Here is a 20850-nt window from a genome sequence, read left to right on the forward strand (position 1 = left end):
AAGGTTTATTTCAGCTCACAACTCTCAGGTCGCACTGCACCATCAAAGGAAGTCAGGCAGGAACTCCAAGCAAGAACGCGGAGGCAGGAACTGAAACAGAGGCCATGGAGAAGAGCTGCTTACTGGCTTCCTCCTCATGGTTTGCTTAGCCTGCTTTCTTACACACTCCAGGACCGCTAACCCAGGGGTGGTACCACCCACAGTGCCCTGAGCCCTCCCAAATCAGTCTTCAATTAAGAAAATGCCCCAAAGACTTGGTACGAGTAATCTGATGGAGGCATTTCCTCAGTTAAGATTCCTTTTTCTCAGATGACCATAGTGTGTGTCAAGTTGACCTAAAAACTAGCAAGCACAGCACTTAGTTGCTGTTTTTATTATTGGAGTCATATTTGAGTTGTGAAAGATGGAGCATTGTGTCTTTCTAATGACATTAATTCGTTGCTGATGATGGTTGTTGTGTGGAAGGATTTCCCAGCATGTGTTCCTCAGGCTCAGACTGTTGACAGAATGTTCCTTAAGAGAAAGTAGGGGTTTATGGGAAATTGAGGTGGAGAGTTTGGGGTGGGATTTGGTGGTAGATTATGTGCCTTGGATGTGCAAGTTCCTAGGTTTATCCCCAAGCACAGGGTTGGATGTTGGTGGGAGGTGTACAAGATTAAATCAGTTTTATGATTTCTCAGGGTCTTCATGGTGCCATACACTAATGACTCTGAGTCTTTCTGAGACACCAAACACCAGATGCACATGAAGCCTCTGCAACAATCTGGGCATTGTGCACTTCTCACATGCTCCCAGGGGCTGCCAGTGCAGGAGGCTTTCCCATCATCACGTGGAATAGCAGAGAGTCTGGAGATGCCCACAGTGCTACCCAGATTTGCTAACTGTAGCAGCTTAATTTTGAGAAGCAAGAAACGATTCATACTTGGAGAATTTTGAATTATAGGTGAATTAATTTGTAACAAATTGAAGTCCAGTGCAGACTTTCTGGAATCTCAGGCAGGACACTGAAAAAGCACTCAGGTAGTCTATGAGGGAAGAAAAGCCAATGTCATCAGTTAAGAAGACAACCATAAGGAAGATGAAAGCTGTTACTGCATTTCAAACTCTTTTGCATTCCATAAGCCTGTATAAATATTATTAAGTGCTCAAATCCGCAATTAAACAGGTTTTCTTTTTCATTGCCTTTAGTAGTTCAGGTATCAATCACTATATTCTAAGTCTCCATATGTGCCCTTCTAGCGATTTCATTACACTTCAGTCTTCACTAATACTGTCATTAGACATGAAAAATTGGTGAAGAACACAAGTCTTTGAACAGATTGAGTTTGATAGGACTTACAATGCCTTTTATTGCCAGTCACATGAAGCAACAGTCTATGGAGATTAGAAAATTGAAACCTAAGGCAAATTTTTAAGTGAAAAAGATTAATAAAATAAAAAAAAATAGGCGGGCTGTTTCCCACCTGGGCCCCAGTGGTACCTGCTTGGTCGTTGTGTATACCAAGTTCCCCATTTGCTGGAGCTGCATTTTATTGTAGTGATTTACTGATTTAGGAATAGACTAGTGGTCAGAATCTTACCTTTATTATTTTAAATAATATCTACTTTATGGTTGTCACATGTAAAGTAGATCAGAAACGTAAATAAATGATATTTTCTGAAAAAATCAGCACATAGAATGTCACTTTTTAATCTTACAATATTTAAAATATGTAAATTGTATTTTACTTCTCCCGTGTGGTCCTGGTGGGTGTATCAGCTCGTCACACTTACTCAGTGTGTGACAGCGGCATAATCAGCAATCCTTTTCTTTCTCAGCATTCCACATTGTCAAGGAGGTTGCTCTGCAGGTCTTGCCTAGCTGGGCTCAGCAGGCTGCTGCAGTAAGCCATTGAACTGGTCAGGTCATGATGGTCTGAGATGGACTGGCTTCCATGTTCTGCCTTCTTTCCCGGGATGGCCGGGATGGCTCCCTCACAGCACCGTGACCAAACAGTTCCGGGAGAAGCAGCTGTTAGGCCTCCTCAATTGCAGTCACATTTGTGCTTGTGGTCAAAGCAAGTCATGGACAAGACCCTGATGTAGAGGGTGGGCTGAGGGCTACGTGTTATGATACGGTCAGAGAGAGGCCTTGGCGGGTAGAGTCAAGATGCCCCACCGCGGGTGAGGTGGATGAGAAACAGAGATGCCATGCATACAGCACTCAATGGAGAGGAGTTTTTTGTTTGTTTGTTTGTTTGTTTGTTTTGTTTTTCAAGACCGAGTTTCTCTGTGTAGCTTTGCACCTTTCCTGGATCTCGCTCTGTAGACCAGGCTAGCCTCGAACTCACAGAGATCCGCCTGCCTCTGCCTCCTGAGTGCTGGGATTAAAGGCGTGTGCCACCACGACCCGGCTCAATGGAGAGTTTAATTTGTGGGGGGAAGAGAGAGGGGAGAGAGATAGAAAGAGAAGGGAAAGGTGGGGAGGTGTGTGCTACCTCGTGGTGAGAAGGGGAAGAGAGAGAGAGAGAGAGAGAGAGAGAGAGAGAGAGAGAGAGAGAGAGAGAGGGAGAGAAAGGGGGAGGAGTCCTTTCTTAAAGGGCTTTAAGAAAGGAAACAGGAAGGTAGGATGATGTCAGGATGTTGGGCGGGCCAGGGTATTATTTGCTGATTGGCCAGGATTCCAAGAAGTGGGTCTGAATGCCAATACTACTTCTCCTCATATAGTCATATAGTTGGCTCATATAGTTGGACTTTCTTTGGACTTCTAGCTCCCAAATAATGATTCGGAGACTTATTAATTGTGAAAGCTTGGCCTTAGCTTAGACTTGTTCCCAACTAGCTCTTAAAACTTAAATTAACCTGTTTATGTTAATCTGCATTCTGCCATGTGGCTCGTTACCTCTTCTCAGTACCATACTACTTCCTCTGCATCTGGCTGGTTAATCCCCACCCCCACCCTGCCTCAGATTATTTCCCAGAGTTCCTATCTCTGCCTAGAAGTCCTGCCTATCCTCTTCATGCATAGCTATTGGCCATTCAGCTCTTTATTAAGCCAATCAGAAGGTGCCTTAGGTGGGTGAGGTTAAACAGAGGCACATCTTCACACAGTGTGCAGAACGGATCTCAACAGCTCATCCAACAAGTCCTGATGTGGAGGGTGAGCTGAGGGCTGCCTCTCCTTAGAGACTCACCCAAGTCCCAGTCTTTTCTCAAGTAAGGACATTGGCATACTTTATTTTTGTCACGTTATCATGCCTTTCATGTTGGTACCACAGAGAAGTTGAGTCTTCTGAGATTTAGTTTCATGGATTATGTGTTGTTCAATATTATTTCTTTTGTTCTAAATTTTTCTTCATTGTATTTGTGATTTGGTGGCAGAACTCCCTTTAAAGATTATTCTAACATTATGAGTTCTGGTATTTCCTAAAGTGCCTTTATTTTAGCAGAGTATGGTGGCACACATCTGTAATCTCAGTCCTCGGGAAGCCGAGGCAGGAGGATTTCACATTCAATGTCACCTTTGAACAAACTTCAAATTTGATGAGTTTGAGGCCAGCCTGGATTACGTAGTGAGACCCTACCTAAAACACAAAAAGCAATCAAAAGAAAGCCAGCCCCTTTGTTGCCTTCATGATACCTGGAATATTTGTAAGATTTTGCTGTATTTTCTGTAATTGAGAACAAGTTCCTTACCAAACTGATTCTCAATTCATTCATATTCTCTCTCTCTCTCTCTCTCTCTCTCTCTCTCTCTCTCTCTCTCTCTCTCTCTCTCTCTCTCCTCTCTCTCTCTCTCTCTCTCTCTCTCTCTCTCTCTCTCTCTCTCCCTCTCTCCCTCTCTCCCTCTCTCCCTCTCTCCCTCTCTCCCTCTCTCCCTCTCTCCCTCTCTCTCTCTCTCTCCCCCTTCATCTCCCTCCCTCCCTTCCTTTCTTTTTTCCTCTGAAATAATATTGGATCTTTATCTACAGAATCCAGGAATTTTGTGATCTCATCATGAAAACCTCTCTGATGTTATTTTGCTCTTCATTCTATCAACCAGATTTACTTCCTTTTAACCTGGAGCTTTATTTGCTTCAACATCTCTGGCTTCTTCTCCCCGCGGCCTCCCCCCCCCCCCCCCCAGCTCTCAGTATGAACACTGTTAGTATTAATGCCATCTGCCCTTTACTATGTTCTGTTTAGAGACATTGCTCTTCCTGGGCCTCAGCAGCTGAGGCTTCTGTCAGCTTTTGTGTACAGAAGCTGCTTGGGCACTTCCTGCAGTAGCTGCCCACCTGAATGCACCCTCTTCCTGGTCCTCCAGGCTCTGCTGCTAGAGACAGCTGTCTGGCAGGCTTTAAGTCTACCGCTCCCACCAGATGCCCAGCCTGCCTCTGCTGTGTGGCTGGGTTTCCTCTTGGTGCTTTACTGTGGGTCTGAACCCATTATCTTTCTGGCATTTTTGGCACACTGATGGCATTTTTGAAATTTCTAGACTGACTAGGTTTCTTTCTTTTTTTCTTTTTTTAATCTTAAAAGTGGTGGCGCACGCCTTTAATCCCAGCACTCGGGAGGCAGAGCCAGGCGGATCTCTGTGAGTTCGAGGCCAGCCTGGGCTACCAAGTGAGTTCCAGGAAAAGGCGCAAAGCTACACAGAGAAACCCTGTCTCGAAAAACCAAAAAAAAAAAAAAAAAAAAAAAAAGAGAGAGGATGCCTCTTTGCTCTCTGTTCAAGCTGTGAGCTAGACAAGAGGGTACTATGTGTTCATTCTACCTCTTAGGCCACCCATTCCCTGAAGAGTTCCAACCACACTCTTGATCTGTGCATCACCTCGTCCTGTCTTTGTGTATGTTAAATTCTAGGCACCACTCTGGACGATTACAGCTCCCTTTCCTCTCTTTCCCCACCTCAGTATGGCACCTGTACTACAAATACCTTGGGTCCTTAAAAACAAAACCCCTGGGCTCTGGAGTACCTCTCAAAAGGAAATGACCTTTCTTTCCTTCTCTGTTCTTCATGAGAAGTAAGATGTTTTGGAGAAGAGTTGAAAAATAGCTGAATGTAATCCATGTTTATCAAGATTACATTCCTATCTGTTATGAACAGTTGTGTAGCATTGTAGCTGTAAGTTTCTCCGGTTCTGACCGGCCCCACAGCTGCTTGGTCCCGAGTAAACACAGAGGCTTATATTATTTACAAACTGAATGGCCTATGGGTCAGGCTTCTTGCTAACTCACTCTAAAACTTAACTCAACTCATTTCCATTAATCTATATGTTGTCGCGTGGCTGTGGCGTTACCGGTCTGCTGGCATCTTGTTGCTCCTTGGGCATCGGGCTGGCATCTCTCCCAACTCCACCCTTCTTCATCTCATCTTCAGGCTGAATGTACTGCCTACCCTTATCCTGCCCTGCCATAGGCCAGTGCAGCTTTATTTATCAACCAATCAGAGCAACACTATTCACAGCGTACAGAAAGACATCCCACACCATAGTATTGTCCTGTTGTTCCAGGGGCTTGGTCAGCATTGTTCAACACCAGGCAGCCCCATCCTTACCAGACAATGTGAATGGCCAGACAGGTGTGAGCACTGCTCACTCTGTTCCTTACTAGCTGTGTTTCGCTTTCAGAAATTACCCATTATTGAATAGTATACGGGATTTGGGGGCAAGATATTTCTGACTTAGATCTCTTTTTTATTAATTTAATAGTTAAACATGGATACATGTAGCTATTAATCTGGGAAGTGTTACTATGTTCCTTATAAATTTGCAACTATTCAGTGTTTCTCTTTATGGGCCATACCTAGTATCATAGGCTCTGTCCTGTTAGTCTTTTTTCTTTGTGTGTGTATGTTTGTTTGCATGTACATGGGTAAAAAAATGTATGTGAACGTGCATGTTGAAAGCTTGAAGTTGATATCAGGAATCTTCCTTGGTCATTCTTATGCGTTATACTTTTAGGCAAGATCTCTCAATAAATCCAGAGCTTGCTGCCAGTTCAGCTAGTCTGGCTAAGCTGGCTAGCTTTCTTGCTTCTGGAATACCTCTGTCTGTGCCTTCCAAGGTCAGAGTTACAGGTGGACTATCGTGTTCACCTGGCATTTACATGGGTTTGGGTATCTGAACTCTAATCTTATTTACACAGCAAGTACTTTTAACTGCTGACCCCTCTCCCCAGCCTAATCGGTTAGTCTTTAACCTTTTTCATTTCAATTTTTTAAAGGCCACAGAAGAGTGAATAGAAAAAAATACAATTAAAAGAATAATTAAAAGCCAGTGCATTCTGTATAATTAGTTCTCTGGTCAGGCTACTAGTGCAGAACACAGACCCATGAGGGATTTCACTCCCTCCATCCACAAAGAGACAGTGGCTGCTCTAATATTCTTGATGGTCATTTTTTTTTTTTGCTACTTATGAATGCATCTGACTGTGTTCTCTAAGAAATATGGGGTTTTTTTTTACTTGTTTTAAACTTTGCAGAAATGAATTTCCACTGTATATTCTTTTGCAAGTTTGCTTTCATTGAACATTATAATTGGGAGGATATTTTTTGTTTTAAAGAGCCATGGTTTATTTATGGGTTACAATGAAATAATATCACATGAATATACTATGATATATTTATTTATTCTACTGATACTGGTTACTTGGGTTATTGGCAATTTATGGCTTTTTAAAAGTACTAGACCATCTTTCCAGGTTCTCAGGGTCAAGAGTGTCTCTCCCTAATTAAGAATGGGATTACTGAAATATGGGATGTCTGTGTAGGCAGCTCTGTTAGATAATGCTTCCATGTATTGCACAATGGCAAGCCCACTTACACACTTAACAACAGTGCATGGTAGTTACCTTCCCACATCTTTGCCAAACTTTGGAGTCAAGGGTTTTGCTCTTGTGGTAGTTGTGTATTGATAGCACATTGCATTTTTAAGGAGCATTTTCTAGTTACTAGTAGAATTGAAAATTTCACTATCAAGCCATCTAGATACCATCCCTTTGCAAGGCCTTATTGAAGTCTTTTGCTTAAATGTCTTACAGTGATCTCCTGATCAGAAAATTCATAGATCGGAACACTTTAGTGTGCATAGATTATTCTCTAGGATTACTATACAGCTTGGCATGTAGCTCCGTGCTGTACAGTTTCTTGCCAATAAGTAGATATTTTGGGCTGAACCGTGTGATTGTAGGTTAGCATTTATCCCCCTCTAATCCTTCTGAAACGTTGGAGGTTTGGGTACGGCTTCTGTTTGCAGAATAGTTTCAAACTGAGTACTAGTACTTCAGATTCCATCCTCCTAAGTCCCTATGGTCCTGAAGATGGTCACCTCAGTGGGCACATTCTCAATTTCCTAGGGCTGGGCTTGCTTCTGCAATGTTACCTCAGTTTCATTCTAAACAAAGCAAAGAGAAACTTATCTTTACTACATAGTATTAATAATTTTTCTTGTTTTTACTATAAAATTTTTTCATCCTTGTTCTTAAACATTTTCATCATCCTGTGTCATTAGTGTTTTTATATTTTGAATCAGATTGTAATGTTCACATGGATTCTTAATTTGTTCTTAAATATCACTTATTTTATTTTGAGAACCTTCATATAAATGCATTGTGGTTCTTGTCAACATGTTTTCCTGAGTGCTCTAAATGAAGTCAGAAAATATATCTTATATTCCACACTACCATCTCAAAAAGAAAGGGGCGGGGCTATAGAGAGTCCACCTTTTTAATAGTTTGGTGAAAAAAATATATACTTAGGATATTTTGACTAAGAGTTATGGGGGGGGGCAATTCGGAGGGAATAAAGATGAAAATCTAGTATTGAGTTGATATCCATCTTATAAATTTAGCAGAGATGATTTTGTGCATTAATATCTGTGATAAAGGGAATTATGTATACTGGGTCATAAATTGGCTATATATTTTATTTATAAACTACAAAAAAAGCCTTGACCCATCATACTAGAGTATATAAGACCTGCCAGTTTGAGCACAAAGAAATGCCCACTAAGCAGTTTGAGTTCAGTGTGAGAGTACAGTCCTGCACACACACGTCATACTGAACCAATAGTTTCCCAGTAAAGCTTCTTTGTCTTGGCTAAATCTTACCTTGAAAACCCATAATTACTCAGCTGCTTCAAAAAAAACATGGTTTTGGCAGCTCAAAAGAGTGGAGTCCAACAGTGTTACCTACAAGCCACATGGCAGCGCACACCTCTAATCCTGAACTTGAGGGCAGCGGCAGGAAGAGCCTTGGGTGCAGGATGTTATTCCCCTGCATAAGCTCTTCCTGGTCTCCAGCATCTATTGGAAGGGACAGTGGTGTAGGTGACAGTGTCTGAAGAATCATAAGGGTCTTCCTAACAACAGGGAATGTGGAAGTCAGTCTAGTGTCAGCCTCAGCTTCCTGTGTGTACTGCAACACCTCCAGCCAGCATCCCTGCCCAGTTACCCATGTTTGGGCTGCAGGCCTCTCATGATGGGGAAGTCTCATCTTCAGGGGAAGTCAGTGGTTGAAAAGTTTGCACATTTGAGCCACAGTTCCAAAAGGAAAGATCTTCCTGAGTTTCCCCCTATGTCTTCAAACATTAATTCATAGCAATATAACCATTATTCAAATTTGATTCCATGTGTAAAAGTAGGATATGGAATAATACACTTTTGTTGCAAAGCCTAGTTTAGTCTAGCTCAAGATTGTCACCTAAAGAATTTAGCTGTTTTTGTCCAAAGCGGTCCCTCACAGGGTCAGAGGGTCTGCTTGTCTGCACAGGCCTTAGCTTTGGGTCAGCCTTTTTTTTTTTTTTCCTCGTTCCAATGAGAGTCGGTTCTGTATCTTCTATGAAGTTTGGAGTTCATAAGGAAGAAGACCTGTGTCGTTCATCACATCACTTCCTGTGTCTGGGAATAATGGTAAAATCCCTTGTGTACTCCACTCACCAATTCCTGAATGGGTTCACCCTTCATTCCTGTGAATGTGCCATCTATAACTGGAAGTAGATACGTCCCAGGAAGTCTGAAGCTGGGGTAGGGGCTTTCTAAATTCCTAATCAATGTAGATCACCCTAAGGTCTTTTTGGTCTACTCATCACCTTTGAACTTAAAGTATCTACACTGCTACCCAGTGTGTCGCCGAGCTGACTTTCATACAGGACCTTACATTTGCCCTGCTGTTTTTATCTAATTAGAGGCAGCTCATTAATGCAACAGAATAGTACTTCTCTTGCTTGTGATTTAGCTTTGTTATTTGGTAAATTCAATACTCATCTTAGTTATTGAAAATTTTCAACATGCTCTGCATATTATTTATATTATTGTTGAAAGTTTTGGTTAGGATTGGGCCAAGTTCAGAACATTGGCATTGCATTAGAATAGATTGATAACATTTCATTCAGGTATTTATAGATTATTCAAGTCAGCAGTTACCCTTATTTCAGCCTCATTTCTATGTTAATTATAGTATCACAGGGGACTTTTAACATTGTGCATGCCTCACTAGAATTTAGGCACACTGCATTTCCATGGTCACACTGCCAAGGAAGGAAATTAGACAAGCTTAACGTGACTTCTTTGACACACCTCTTCTTAGTTCTAAGTCACTCTTGGAGAACATTCTTTGAAGAATCCCACCCAACATCTCTCTCTCTCCCCTCTGTAATGTGAGGAACCTACCTTCTCTTTTCTAAAAATGTAGGCATGGCATTTCCTTCTTTCATTTTCCTGGCCCAACTTCCATCCTCCGTGATTCTTTGGAAAGCCCCTAAAATGATTCAGTGTTCTCAGGTCTGCAGTATGTGATCACTCAGATCTGGCAAGAGGCACTCACTGAGGAAGACACAGCTTAGTGTCTCACTGTCTCTTAGCTATGCGTGTTCATTGTTTTGTTTTTTTTCCTCTTACCAATGGAAAGAGTTATTAGCATTCTTTGACCCTCGTCATTATAAATATTCATCTCTGGACTTGGCAAACAGAGGAGTCAGCTTTTGTCTCTAGCTTCACTTAACTTTATTTCTTACTCATTAATGGATCTGTGATTATAAGAATGATAAGAAAAGGGACACGAACCTTGCTAACTGTGGGGTTCCTTTTGGGTTATAGTACTTGAGAGTGGTTACAGAGAGAAGACTGCATGTCTCCGCTCCCTATCCGGTGGCTGGTCAGGATCATTTACACTGCATCCTGGTTATTGAGGAATAAAATAGCCTTGCCAAGAAAGTTCTTGTAGCATTGTATAGTAGTTCCCTTCATGACACGCTCTTTGAACCTCTATTGACTTCAGGGTTGTGTCATGGTTCGTCTCTTGTTAGACTTTGCCTTCTCTGATTCATAATTTGTTGCGTCAGTGAGATGATGAGCCATAACTGCCTCCCACCTACAATCCCTTTCCACCCTGCATAGCATGTGAGTGAGCATGGTTGTGCTCCAAAGATGCTGCTCATCACATTTCAGTAAGCCTGGGTCATTATGATCAGCAAAATAAACACTATAAAATGAAGTACAGTACACTCCCAGAGATAAAGTAACATAATTTGGTATCTTTCTTTAAACTCAGCGTGTCCTGCATATAACAGAATGAATACTTTGCTTTTTTTCTAAACTCTTTACTTGCTGATTTTTTTAAATCTTTTCATTCTGACACATTGGTTGTTTCATATTATACTCTTGACATTTAAATTTCTTGGGTTTGGGCATTATTTGTTTCACTGTTGCATAGTAACATTTTTGTTTCTCACAACCATCTGTTAATTTTAAGGTGTGTGATTTTTTTTTTCCCCCCTCAGTGGCCAGAATGCTTTCATCTCTCTTCTTGCCTTGACTGCTACCCTAGGCTGTCTGTGTGGTAATTTTTTCTTCAACAGACCTGGTGATGTTAGTTTTGATAAGCACTTGGTAAAAATAGAATTCCATCCAGCTAGTATTTTGAATGTGCTTTACATCTCAATAAACACATTATAAAAGATAAAGATTGCCATAAACTCATTGAGTTTTGTTGTATAAAAATTAGCATGTCCATCTTTATCACTGAAGAATGTTGGGCTTGAGGAGTGATGCGTTCCCTCAGTGTGCCCGGGTTTTGATCTTAGACTCACTTGATCCAAGAATGAAGTCCCCCTCGCAGTCCTACAGGAGAAGATCGTCTTGTGGATTGGGGTCCACCGGATGCTTATGTGCTGGGAAACGGAGGGCTCACCTGCTAGAGCAGGCCCGAGAAGTCTCAGGGCTGTGCTTTCAGCTTGGGAAGACGCACAGGTGCCCCATCAGACCCACTGTTCATTTACCTGTGCCTCTGAATATTCCAAAAAGGAAACGGCCATCAGCAGAAACCCAGAAGCCAGACCCCTCTGTGCTAACCCAGAGGTCGGGATAGAGTGGAGTAACTTAAGTGTTTAGTTATTTGAGTCTCCCCTTTCACTTAGAGGATTATTCGGAAAAGAGCAGGTAATATTGGAAGTTAAGGGAATAGGGGGAAATTCCCAGATCAAAAGATAGACATGAACACCATAGAGGTTAATTTGTTGGAAACTGAAATAAAACTGCAGAGTGATATTTAGAATAAACTACGAAAGATGTTGACAAAAATATTCACGATGCTAGCTACCTCAGTATTAGGTGGAGTAGCATATTTAAATGGGTATGGTCTTGAGCATTCTAGGGCTTGGTGGGATTTGCCTAATGGCAAGAAGTGAGAGACATCAAAAAGGTGTCATTTGTGTGTTCATTTATTCAACAGGGATTAATTATGTGAAGCATTAAACTTGTAGAGAGTTGTCTTAAGAGAGGCATTGCATTTCCTGCTAGGATCCTGTTCTGTCACAGGCCTTGGGCTCTGACATATCCCAAGTCCATGTCATCTTTGAGAGATAAGATTACTTGAAGGAAACCAAGTCATGAGAGCCCTACCTGGGTGTCCTCATTGGAAATTGTTAAGGCATAACGTTTATTTTCAATGCCATAGAATTTTATTTGTTAACTTTCAAGCTTTTCTTGAGTTTCAAATTCTTTTATTTAAGCCTATTGTCTAAGCTTCTTCTACAATTGGTAAAGTATTTTTCTGTCAGTTTATGTTTGTAGATGTCCTTTGTACACATACTTCCTGGAAAATTAAGTTATTTAAAGAGCCCTCCTCCAGCCCTTTTAATGTCATTTTATATGATGATATTTAAATATTATCGAGTATTTATTATTTTGCTATTAGAATTGTGATCATTGTGTAGAAGGCCACTGTAATTCTTAGGAACCATCTACAGTGGGACTTATCAGCAAATCCCAGCCCCCTGAAGCACTCAGGAAGCAGTGTTAACCCTTTGCCTGCTTGATTGCAGGAGGAATGCCCGCCCCTCAACAGGCCTCACTGGTGGAGGAGGGGCAACCACAGACCCACCAGGAAGCTGTCTCCACTGGCCCAGGCATGGAACCCGAGACCACAGCCACCACTATTCTAGCTTCCGTGAAGGAGCAGGTACACCCTTTCATTGAAATTTGCGATGACATTTCTTCAATGCCTTTAAAAATTAATCTATGGATGTGTTTTCAATTTGTCTAACGTCCTTGATGCCTTCACGTTTTCTAATTATAAGGTGTTTACATCCCTGAGTACATTGGGATGACTGGCATGTAGAGCTGCTCCAGCTGCCAGTCAGAATCGGAACATGCAGGATACTTGTGCGTCTGCAAGTAAGGACAACCTTGATGGTGATCGGTGTCTGTCTCCCACATTGCAGAGTGTGTGCATGCGCGCAGAGCTGTGTACGGCGTCTTTCACAATGCTGACTGTCCATCCGGACTCTGGCCTGTACTGTCTAGATACTCTGAGCATTTTAACATAGGTACTAGGATTGTCTCTGTGGTTTGGGGGGTAAAAGTTGTATTTGTTTGTTTGTCTAAATCCAAGTAATTCATTTTGTGAGCTAATGTTCTAAAATGTGTCACCTGTGCATATCTGCTTCCATCTTGTGTTTATGTTGATTTTTAAGGCACTAATACTTTGTCCTTTAAACCCAAGTGACAGTTAGGTTTTATCTGTAGTGCTTAGAGAAACTGGGGCTTTCAGATTTAATTTTTAAGATTTAAAGACTTAATAAAGTACATGCAAATGTATCCTCTAGGAATAGTTTTCTACCTGCCTCCAAAAGAATTCATGTGCCCTCCATGAAGGTTATTCTGCTCAAATAATATATTAGTTCTTCAAAAAATGTCTTACAATTAAAATACAGGATGTTTTTTATATAAAAGAGAAGCAAACTGAATGCCTTAGTGTTTTCCAAACTCAGCGTCTGCAGCACACAGACTAATGATGACAAAGAATGAGGGAACATTAACATCCCATTACTTCACCATTTGCCCTAACTAGAAACTCTGCATGGGATTACTCCATACCTGACATTAGAGCTGTGTTTTTAAGAAAAACAGTTTTAGAAATTATTCAAGTCAGAATGGCAAAATATTTTCCTTACTGAAATTGGGAGTTTTAAAACCCCACAAAAGAAAGAGTTTAAAGGGTTAGTGCTTTAGCTTGGTGGTAGGGTGCTTGTTTTACATGCATGATACCCTAGATTTAGTCTCCATTGCTGCCAGAACTTAAGCTAGGAGAAAGGTCCCATCAGAATGTGTTCTTTGCTCTAGACTGTAACTCCCAGGGCCATTCAGTGAGGAGAAATGGCTCCTGCTGTAACCCTCAGTAGCTGTCAGGATCTGACCCAAGAAGCAGCAAGGTGAGGAGGCATTTACACTGTCATGATGAAGCCATGGTAAATTGATGAAAATGCTCAGAACTGACCTAAAACTGGAAACCGCGTGCACTAAACATAGCAACAGAGACTCTGCATTGTTACCTGGAAACTAGAGACCCGATCTCTTGAAGATAATAGGGAAAGCTGCTATGATCTTTTCCATCTAGAGAATTCTGTGGTAGCCTCAGATTACTTTCAAATTGTATCTTTTGGTGATACATTGCATCTGAATGAATATTTTGTGTGATATTGCAAGTAGGATTCCAATTTCTCCAGGTAGCAAAGGGTAGCACATGCTGTGTATTGAAAGACTTATCATATGTCATCCAGACAACTCAGTTATTTGGAAGACACACTCTATCTTTGTTTCTTTTCATGTCCTGAGGAGTTTGAGTTCATTAATACACATTTGTGTTTCCCTACATAGTTTCTTTTCAAAATTGTCAGTGCTCAGCACTCAGGATTTCAATCATTTCCTATCTGTCTCATGTATAAAATATATGCTTAGTTTTAAATAGCTAACTATATCTTTCATAAGATTTTTCAGAACTAGGCAACATATACTTGAATAAAAGCTTCTTGATATGATCATGAAATATGCTTCTTCCTGTCATCTGCCTGATGGGATACAGCACAGGAAAACTAAATGTGAATAAATAATGCCGATTACTTTCTAATTCAAAGTAAAATATTAAACTTCTAGTCAGAGTACATGCTTAGCCTACATGTTACACACCAGTGAAATGATTGCTACTGATAATATTGTGCATCAAAGACCAGTATTCTTAAATGGGACATATAATTAATTACTTAGAAAGCCTTGCTGCCTTGCCTTGATCCTAGCTGTGGATGATGGGGTCAGCTCTGTTCTTCTCTAGGGATGGGCAGCATCTCAGAAAGGCCCTCCTACTGGGGCACAGGAAGTACACTTCCAGTGCGGTTGGGTAGATGGCTCCACCTTCTAGCCTGGCTTCTCTGCTTGCTGTGTTATCTTGAGGTTGTGCTTTTTGCTTTTGTTTTTACTTTGCCTCTCTACACCTCAATGTCCTCCTTTATAGAATGAGTATAATGACAGCGACAGTATTCACATATATAAAATGGGTACAGCAGTACTAGGAAGGGCTGATGCCACCACCACCACCACCACCACCACCAACTCTACCACGGCCATGACCACGACCACCACCTCTGCCACCACTTCTACTACCACGTCCACCACCTCCACCTCCAGCACCACATCCACCGCCACCACAGCCACCTCCACCACCACCGTGGCCACGACCACCACCTCTACCACTCACCTCCACCACCTCCACCTCCACCACCACATCCGCCGCTGCCACAGCCACCTCCACCACCACCATGGCCACGACCACCACCTCTACCACTCACCTCCACTACCACCACCACATCCGCCGCCGCCGCCGCCGCCGCCGCCACCACCACCACCTCCTCTCTATATATAGTGCTTCAAGGAGGAGCCGATGGTTTTGCTTTTGCTATATTTAGGGACTCTGAGCCTTCTTTTGGATATTGGTACCAGCAGACTAAAGCCCTGTCTGAGCATTCAGTAGTATTTATGCTCTACTAGTATCTTACTTAACAGATGGCCTTGAGCTTTCACATTTTCACCATGGTAGCTTCACAAATAAAAACAGTTTTGTGTGTAAATTATGATATGGTCATGTAAAAATAAATTACTAACCTGTTGATTTATTACAGCCTCAAACATTGATACTATGGAGGCAGTTGGTGAAAGAATTGTAAAATGAGAGCCTTTAATGCTCATCTAAATTTTGAGAGGAAAAGGCTGGATTCTTCTTCAGCAAAGTAAATCATAAGACACTAAAATTCCTCACTTGTCCTCCTCTTGGGCAATTCATGGGACATGGAAGGGCAGGAAATAGGCAAACAAACGGCCCGTAGTGTCTTAACAGCCACCGGTCAGTTAAAACATCTGGACTTGGCTTCCAGGTGTCATAAAAACAAAGAACTCCCTCTCAAATGGCTGTGCTTTCTAGGGTCCTCTGGCAACAGGTGCCACATGACTGCTCCCTGGCACAGGTTGGAATTTACATTCTCCTTTTATGAAATGATAGCTTTTCAACATAGATGTCAGCAAGGTCCAGGGAAAGTCCTCCCTCTGGCAGATGGGAAGAACCCACTTCAGATCAAAGGCTAGCTCCTTTATGAAGATGTGTTCTGCCGGCCTGAAATCACATCTCTCCTGATCCCTCATGCTTTACGGCACAACCATGACTATTCTGTGCTGCTCTGGGCTTACATAATTGGCTCCCAAAGGACAGAGTGGTGTTGTGTATGTGTGTTACAAGTTTCTCTTCCCAGCACCCCCTACTGTATCAGTCCTGCAATAAATGATTGTCCAGAGAGGAGTTCAGTACTGTTGGATAGCCTCATTACCAACTTGCTGTTCTGTGAACACCATGACCTGTAGCCAAATTCACAGAAACATGGTAAGCAAGAGTCTCAATCACCCAGACAGCTTTAGCTCTGCATTCTTGTTCTTGAGACAGTTTTGATTGTCTTGTACCTATATTGATCTGGGAACAAATCCATCTGCATAATTGACTATAAAGGTTTATTTCATATGGGCTGACATTGACACAGATGTTACAGCTTTTGTTTCCCTCGTGTCCAAATTAGTGGACAGTGAAGTACAGATAATGAAAGGATGGGCTGTGATTTGATTTGGGGATTCTGCTCTAGGAGAAGTAAGAGTTAATTCCTATAACTCTCAGGAGTGAAGGCCTTGGCCTTGAATCTGAAGTCCCAGGGAGTGTCGGTTGAGCCACAGCCACCAGTTGGCTATAATTAGGATCATCTTTAGGCAGGCTCTGCTGTTCAAACGTCTCTCAATAAGAATCCAAGAGTCCCAGATGACTTCAGAGACAAGGAGGGATAGCCTGTATCCTGACAGTGATGTTTGTATCCCAATAGTGTTTAGATCTCTGGCCAACTTTGTACTGCTGAGTAGCTAGCTTAATGTACTGTGTACTATCATTAGATCAAGAAAGGTGTCCAAATATGGTGCCCTCCGTGGGCCTTGCATCGTGTGAAAACCAGAGACTGAAATGATGGATTCAGCCTTGAAATACACAGCATGCGTTGACTGTAGAGGGATTTGGTAAGGCACTGGCTGCCCACTGTTCCCTCTCCCTGCAACATTGAGATGCCCATTGCCTTCCGTCTTCAAAGGTTCAGGGAAGCAGTGAGCACCAGGCTATGCGCAGGATGTTGGCAAGGGACTGGCAGAATGCACTATATTTTTATAACAGATAAACTTCTGTCTCTTGGTTTTAGAAATGTTCTTCAAAATAAAACCCAATATGGCCAATCATGGGTAGGATTAACAAATAAATTTCACAGTTCTATATAGGATGCAGGATTTCTCTCTCTCTCTCTCTCTCTCTCTCTCTCTCTCTCTCTCTCTCTCTCTCTCTCTCTCTCTCTCTCTGTGTGTGTGTGTGTGTGTGTGTGTGTGTGTGTGTGTGTGTGTTCTGATTAGATGCATTCATCTTCTGTTGTAAATTATGTGAATGAATGAGGTCTCTATTTGAATTTGCCTATTGCCTTGGGAGCTCTAACTTTTTTGATGATGACTTAAGAAACTTAGAATCCAGATTTAAGATTGACGTGAATCCAGATGGCACAAAATGTGATACAAAGGGTAGGTGTGGTAAAACACACTAAAGTACTGTGTGCAGCTTTGCTCTGGTGTGCTCCTAAATTAGGTAGCCTGTGCTCTACTTGTGTTATGTCCAGTGAGTGAGGATTCTCTGTGTTTCTCATGCGTGGTGCTCTCAAAGAAGATGCCATCTTTCAAGATAACGTGTTCCGGCTTTTTGTGGACATTACAAGTAGACCTTCATTTGCCCATATTTATTTAAGTGGTAGTTAGATATCAAAGAATAAAATGAGAGCCAGGGATCCTTAAAATTTAAAGATAAAACCAGGGGATTTGGAGCCCAACCATGTCCTATTGCTATTACTTCATTTTTACATGCCTATCTTAGCTTTAGTAATTGCACGCCCTTCCTGTATGGCAGAGTGCCCAGAATTCAACAAACTACAGCGCAATTATTTACTTTATTCTTCTGAAACTGAAACAACTGCACTGCCCCACACCTGCCTCTGCAGCCTCCTTTTATGCAGGCTGAGTTTATTTACACTGAGTAGTCTTCTCTTACACACTTAAGCCACATGCGGAAAACATTCTCCTTCCAGCTGTAGACAAGCAGAGTTTATGGTTAAGCTAAAGCACTATACTGTAAGTGCAATGCCTAGCCTTTTTACTCTCCCTATTCGAAACTTGCTTATTTCTTCTATTGCTAATTAAATGATCCTGGCAGTTGTAATGATTGTAACTTGCAGTTTCCCATGTCTGAGCTGCATCATGAAGCACAAGGTAAGGCTGGATCTACTCTTAGTGGTGTGTGTGTGTGTGTGTGTGTGTGTGTGTGTGTGTGTGTGATCAAATTGCATAGCTTTTCTTTCTTAATATTGTAGAAATAAGGTTAAAATGAGGTTAAATGATAGAGCTCTTGTGACATTATCTGGCTTATATTCAGAATTCTGAGCACGCCCACTTGACTCTGTCGAGATCAGTCTGAAGTTGCATGTCAACAATGGAAGTTTGACATTTTGTGTGTGCCATGGATGCAGATGAGAACAGTGTCTGTGAGTTAGCTAGCAGCAAGCATGTACATCCATCTTCTGATGTCCTGTGAGTGATCAGCTGGACCCCGATGACAATCTCATTTCTACCTGATCTGAGTTATACTTCCGAATAACTGAATGTGTGTTCTGTTTGAGTTGAAAATACCTTTTAGATATGTTGACACTAGGGTTTGGGGGCAGTGCCCTTTAACTGTAGAAATTTGTTCAGACGGACTCCATCCAGCTGTTCACATGGAGCAGGATTGCATATACAACAGAGTGTATGAGAGGTGTCTAAACATACTTACTTGTAGGTGAGCTGAAAAAAGGTAAACATGCACACTCTTAGCTAAGCTTTGCTTCCAATTAATTAAAAATATTTATCACAAGCCTAGTAGGAACAAAGCTCTTTGTCAAGGAAGCAGGGAGGCTGGAAAAAAGATCCGTAAAAGTCATCTGTTTCATATATTCCTTTCAGAAGAGTGTGCAGGCACATACAGTATTGTATACTTTATTGTGAGTAATTGACACTTGAACTAATTGGACCACAGATCTGCTAGTGTGCACTCTGGTTCCTCTTGTTTTTAAACATAACACACACACACACACACACACACACACACACACACACACACACACACACACCCCTTGTCAGTTATTTGTATATTTATTGCTTTAGGTATTTGAACATTAAATTTTTCATCAATACTTTTCATTTATGTTTGAAAGTAATAGAGTACTTTTCCTTTGTTAACATTTAAAGCCAACTCTGACTTTTCATGCTTAAAATTACAATTTTCCTTTCAGTTTGATAACCCAGTTCACAATTCCCTCTCAGAGTTAAATAATTAATCCCCGGGATAATTTCCCCCGGCATGGGAACACGTTATGCTACTACATTTGAAGTGACTGACCGCTGCACTAAAGAGATGAATGGACAGCATCATTCAGCTCTGAATTTCATTCTCTGTGACTGGGTTTGTTGTTTTTCCCATCATATCTCACAAACATACTGTCCCTGCAGGTAGGGCCCCAAAGCTGCCTCAGAGCTTTGGCAAAGCATAAGTTTTCTGAAGGCGCCTGTCAACATGCTTCCATGTTGGCTTTCTAGATTGCCATTTTTGCTACTTTGCAGAGATTAGTCCAGATGGTCTTACTTCATTTGTGTGTGTTTTATGGATATATTGTTTTCCAGAGTGATTAGATCCGCTTGTACCTTAGCAAAGTAATTTAGGTTATAATTATTTTGTTTCAGCCATTACTAAGGAAAAGCATTTAAAACATAAAGGCTTTTCAAACAGTTTAAAGATAAATCTATCTTAACTTGTAGAATCTTTGAATTTATTCATCAAAGCTTCAGGGCTTAGGGGTTACATATAACAGAAACAGCTTGTTAACAAATTGAAATGACTCATTGAAACTTGAAGACAAATGCATACTACACAGTTATTTCTAATATGATCATACTTCAGTAGTCATACTTCATTAGCATTTATAAAGAGAATAGTATATTTGGTATTGAAATCTTTTGTCTTTTGAAAGATAAATTTTCCTTTGATAATTATGTAATAGTTCAAGTTATTTCAATATTTAGACTATTAAGCTACTAGTTTTAAAATGTTTTATTAGACTATTAATTACACATAGTAATGGGTTCCATTACAGTATTTTCAGACATGTATGTAGTGTATCCCAATCATATTCTACCCCTAACACACTCCTGTCCCCATCCTACTCCCAGAAACCAACTTAAGGCATGGTCTCATTTGTTGAGTATTCCATAGAAAACTTCCCATAAAGCAGCATGCCATCAGTAGTGTTCGCCGTAGGACATCATCTACAGGAGCAGCACTGTACCTCATCTGTCGACTTTCCAAACACCGTTCCTTCATGACCGGGGCTCCTGGCCTCTGCCTACAGCCTTCTGCTTAGCCTTCAGGAGGCGTTCACTCTGACTCTTGGTGCTTGCGTGGTGCTTCCGAATTGTCTTCCCTCTGTGAACAGCTTTACTTCGAGGGGTTGATGTGAGCAAAGAGTTTTTATCTCCATCAGTATTGCCATAAATTGCCTTCTTTTACAATAAAAATTAAGTCTTTTCTCCCCCAAGGTCTGAATTACATTAGTCTCACCTCCATTTTTCCTTCTGGACTATGGCTACCTCATGTCTCCTGCTTTAAAGCTGTGACTCTTCCCCAGGGCTTTGTACCATTTCCATTCTTATTAAAGAATATTGAGTCTTTTAAAAATATATAGCATATAAGTTCTTTAACTGAAGGATCTTGATTTCTTATATTTCAGTTTGCAAAGAATAATGGGGAAGTGAATTGTTACTGTTGTGGAAAAGTGTTGTCGGCAATTACTAATGCTGTCTCCATTCTAAGCTGACTGGTTAGACACCTTGAAGGCTGGAGGGAGGCACATGAGCAGTCTTTTACAGAGCTCATTGAATCTGCAGTACAGACCGGACCAACATGGCTTGTACTTG

General features: G+C 41.4%; 1 protein-coding gene across 14 annotated transcripts in view; it reads left to right on the forward strand.

Annotated features, from left to right (window-relative positions):
- Positions 1–20850, forward strand: part of Pkp4 (plakophilin 4) — a 225997-nt gene that overhangs the window by 61793 nt on the left and 143354 nt on the right. For 13 of the 14 annotated variants that reach the window (XR_009378791.1, XM_059260491.1, XM_059260493.1 and 10 more), the window contains exon 2: positions 12282–12418. The exons of the other annotated variant lie outside the window; for it this stretch is intronic. Coding sequence is in view for 12 of the 13 variants with exons in the window: in XM_059260491.1 (XP_059116474.1) it covers positions 12287–12418 (132 nt within the window). In the remaining variant the exon portion in view is untranslated. The remainder of the gene's footprint in view (positions 1–12281; positions 12419–20850) is intronic. 14 annotated transcript variants of the gene reach the window in all.

This window comes from Peromyscus eremicus, chromosome 4, assembly GCF_949786415.1.
Source record: "Peromyscus eremicus chromosome 4, PerEre_H2_v1, whole genome shotgun sequence".
NCBI lineage: Eukaryota > Metazoa > Chordata > Mammalia > Rodentia > Cricetidae > Peromyscus > Peromyscus eremicus.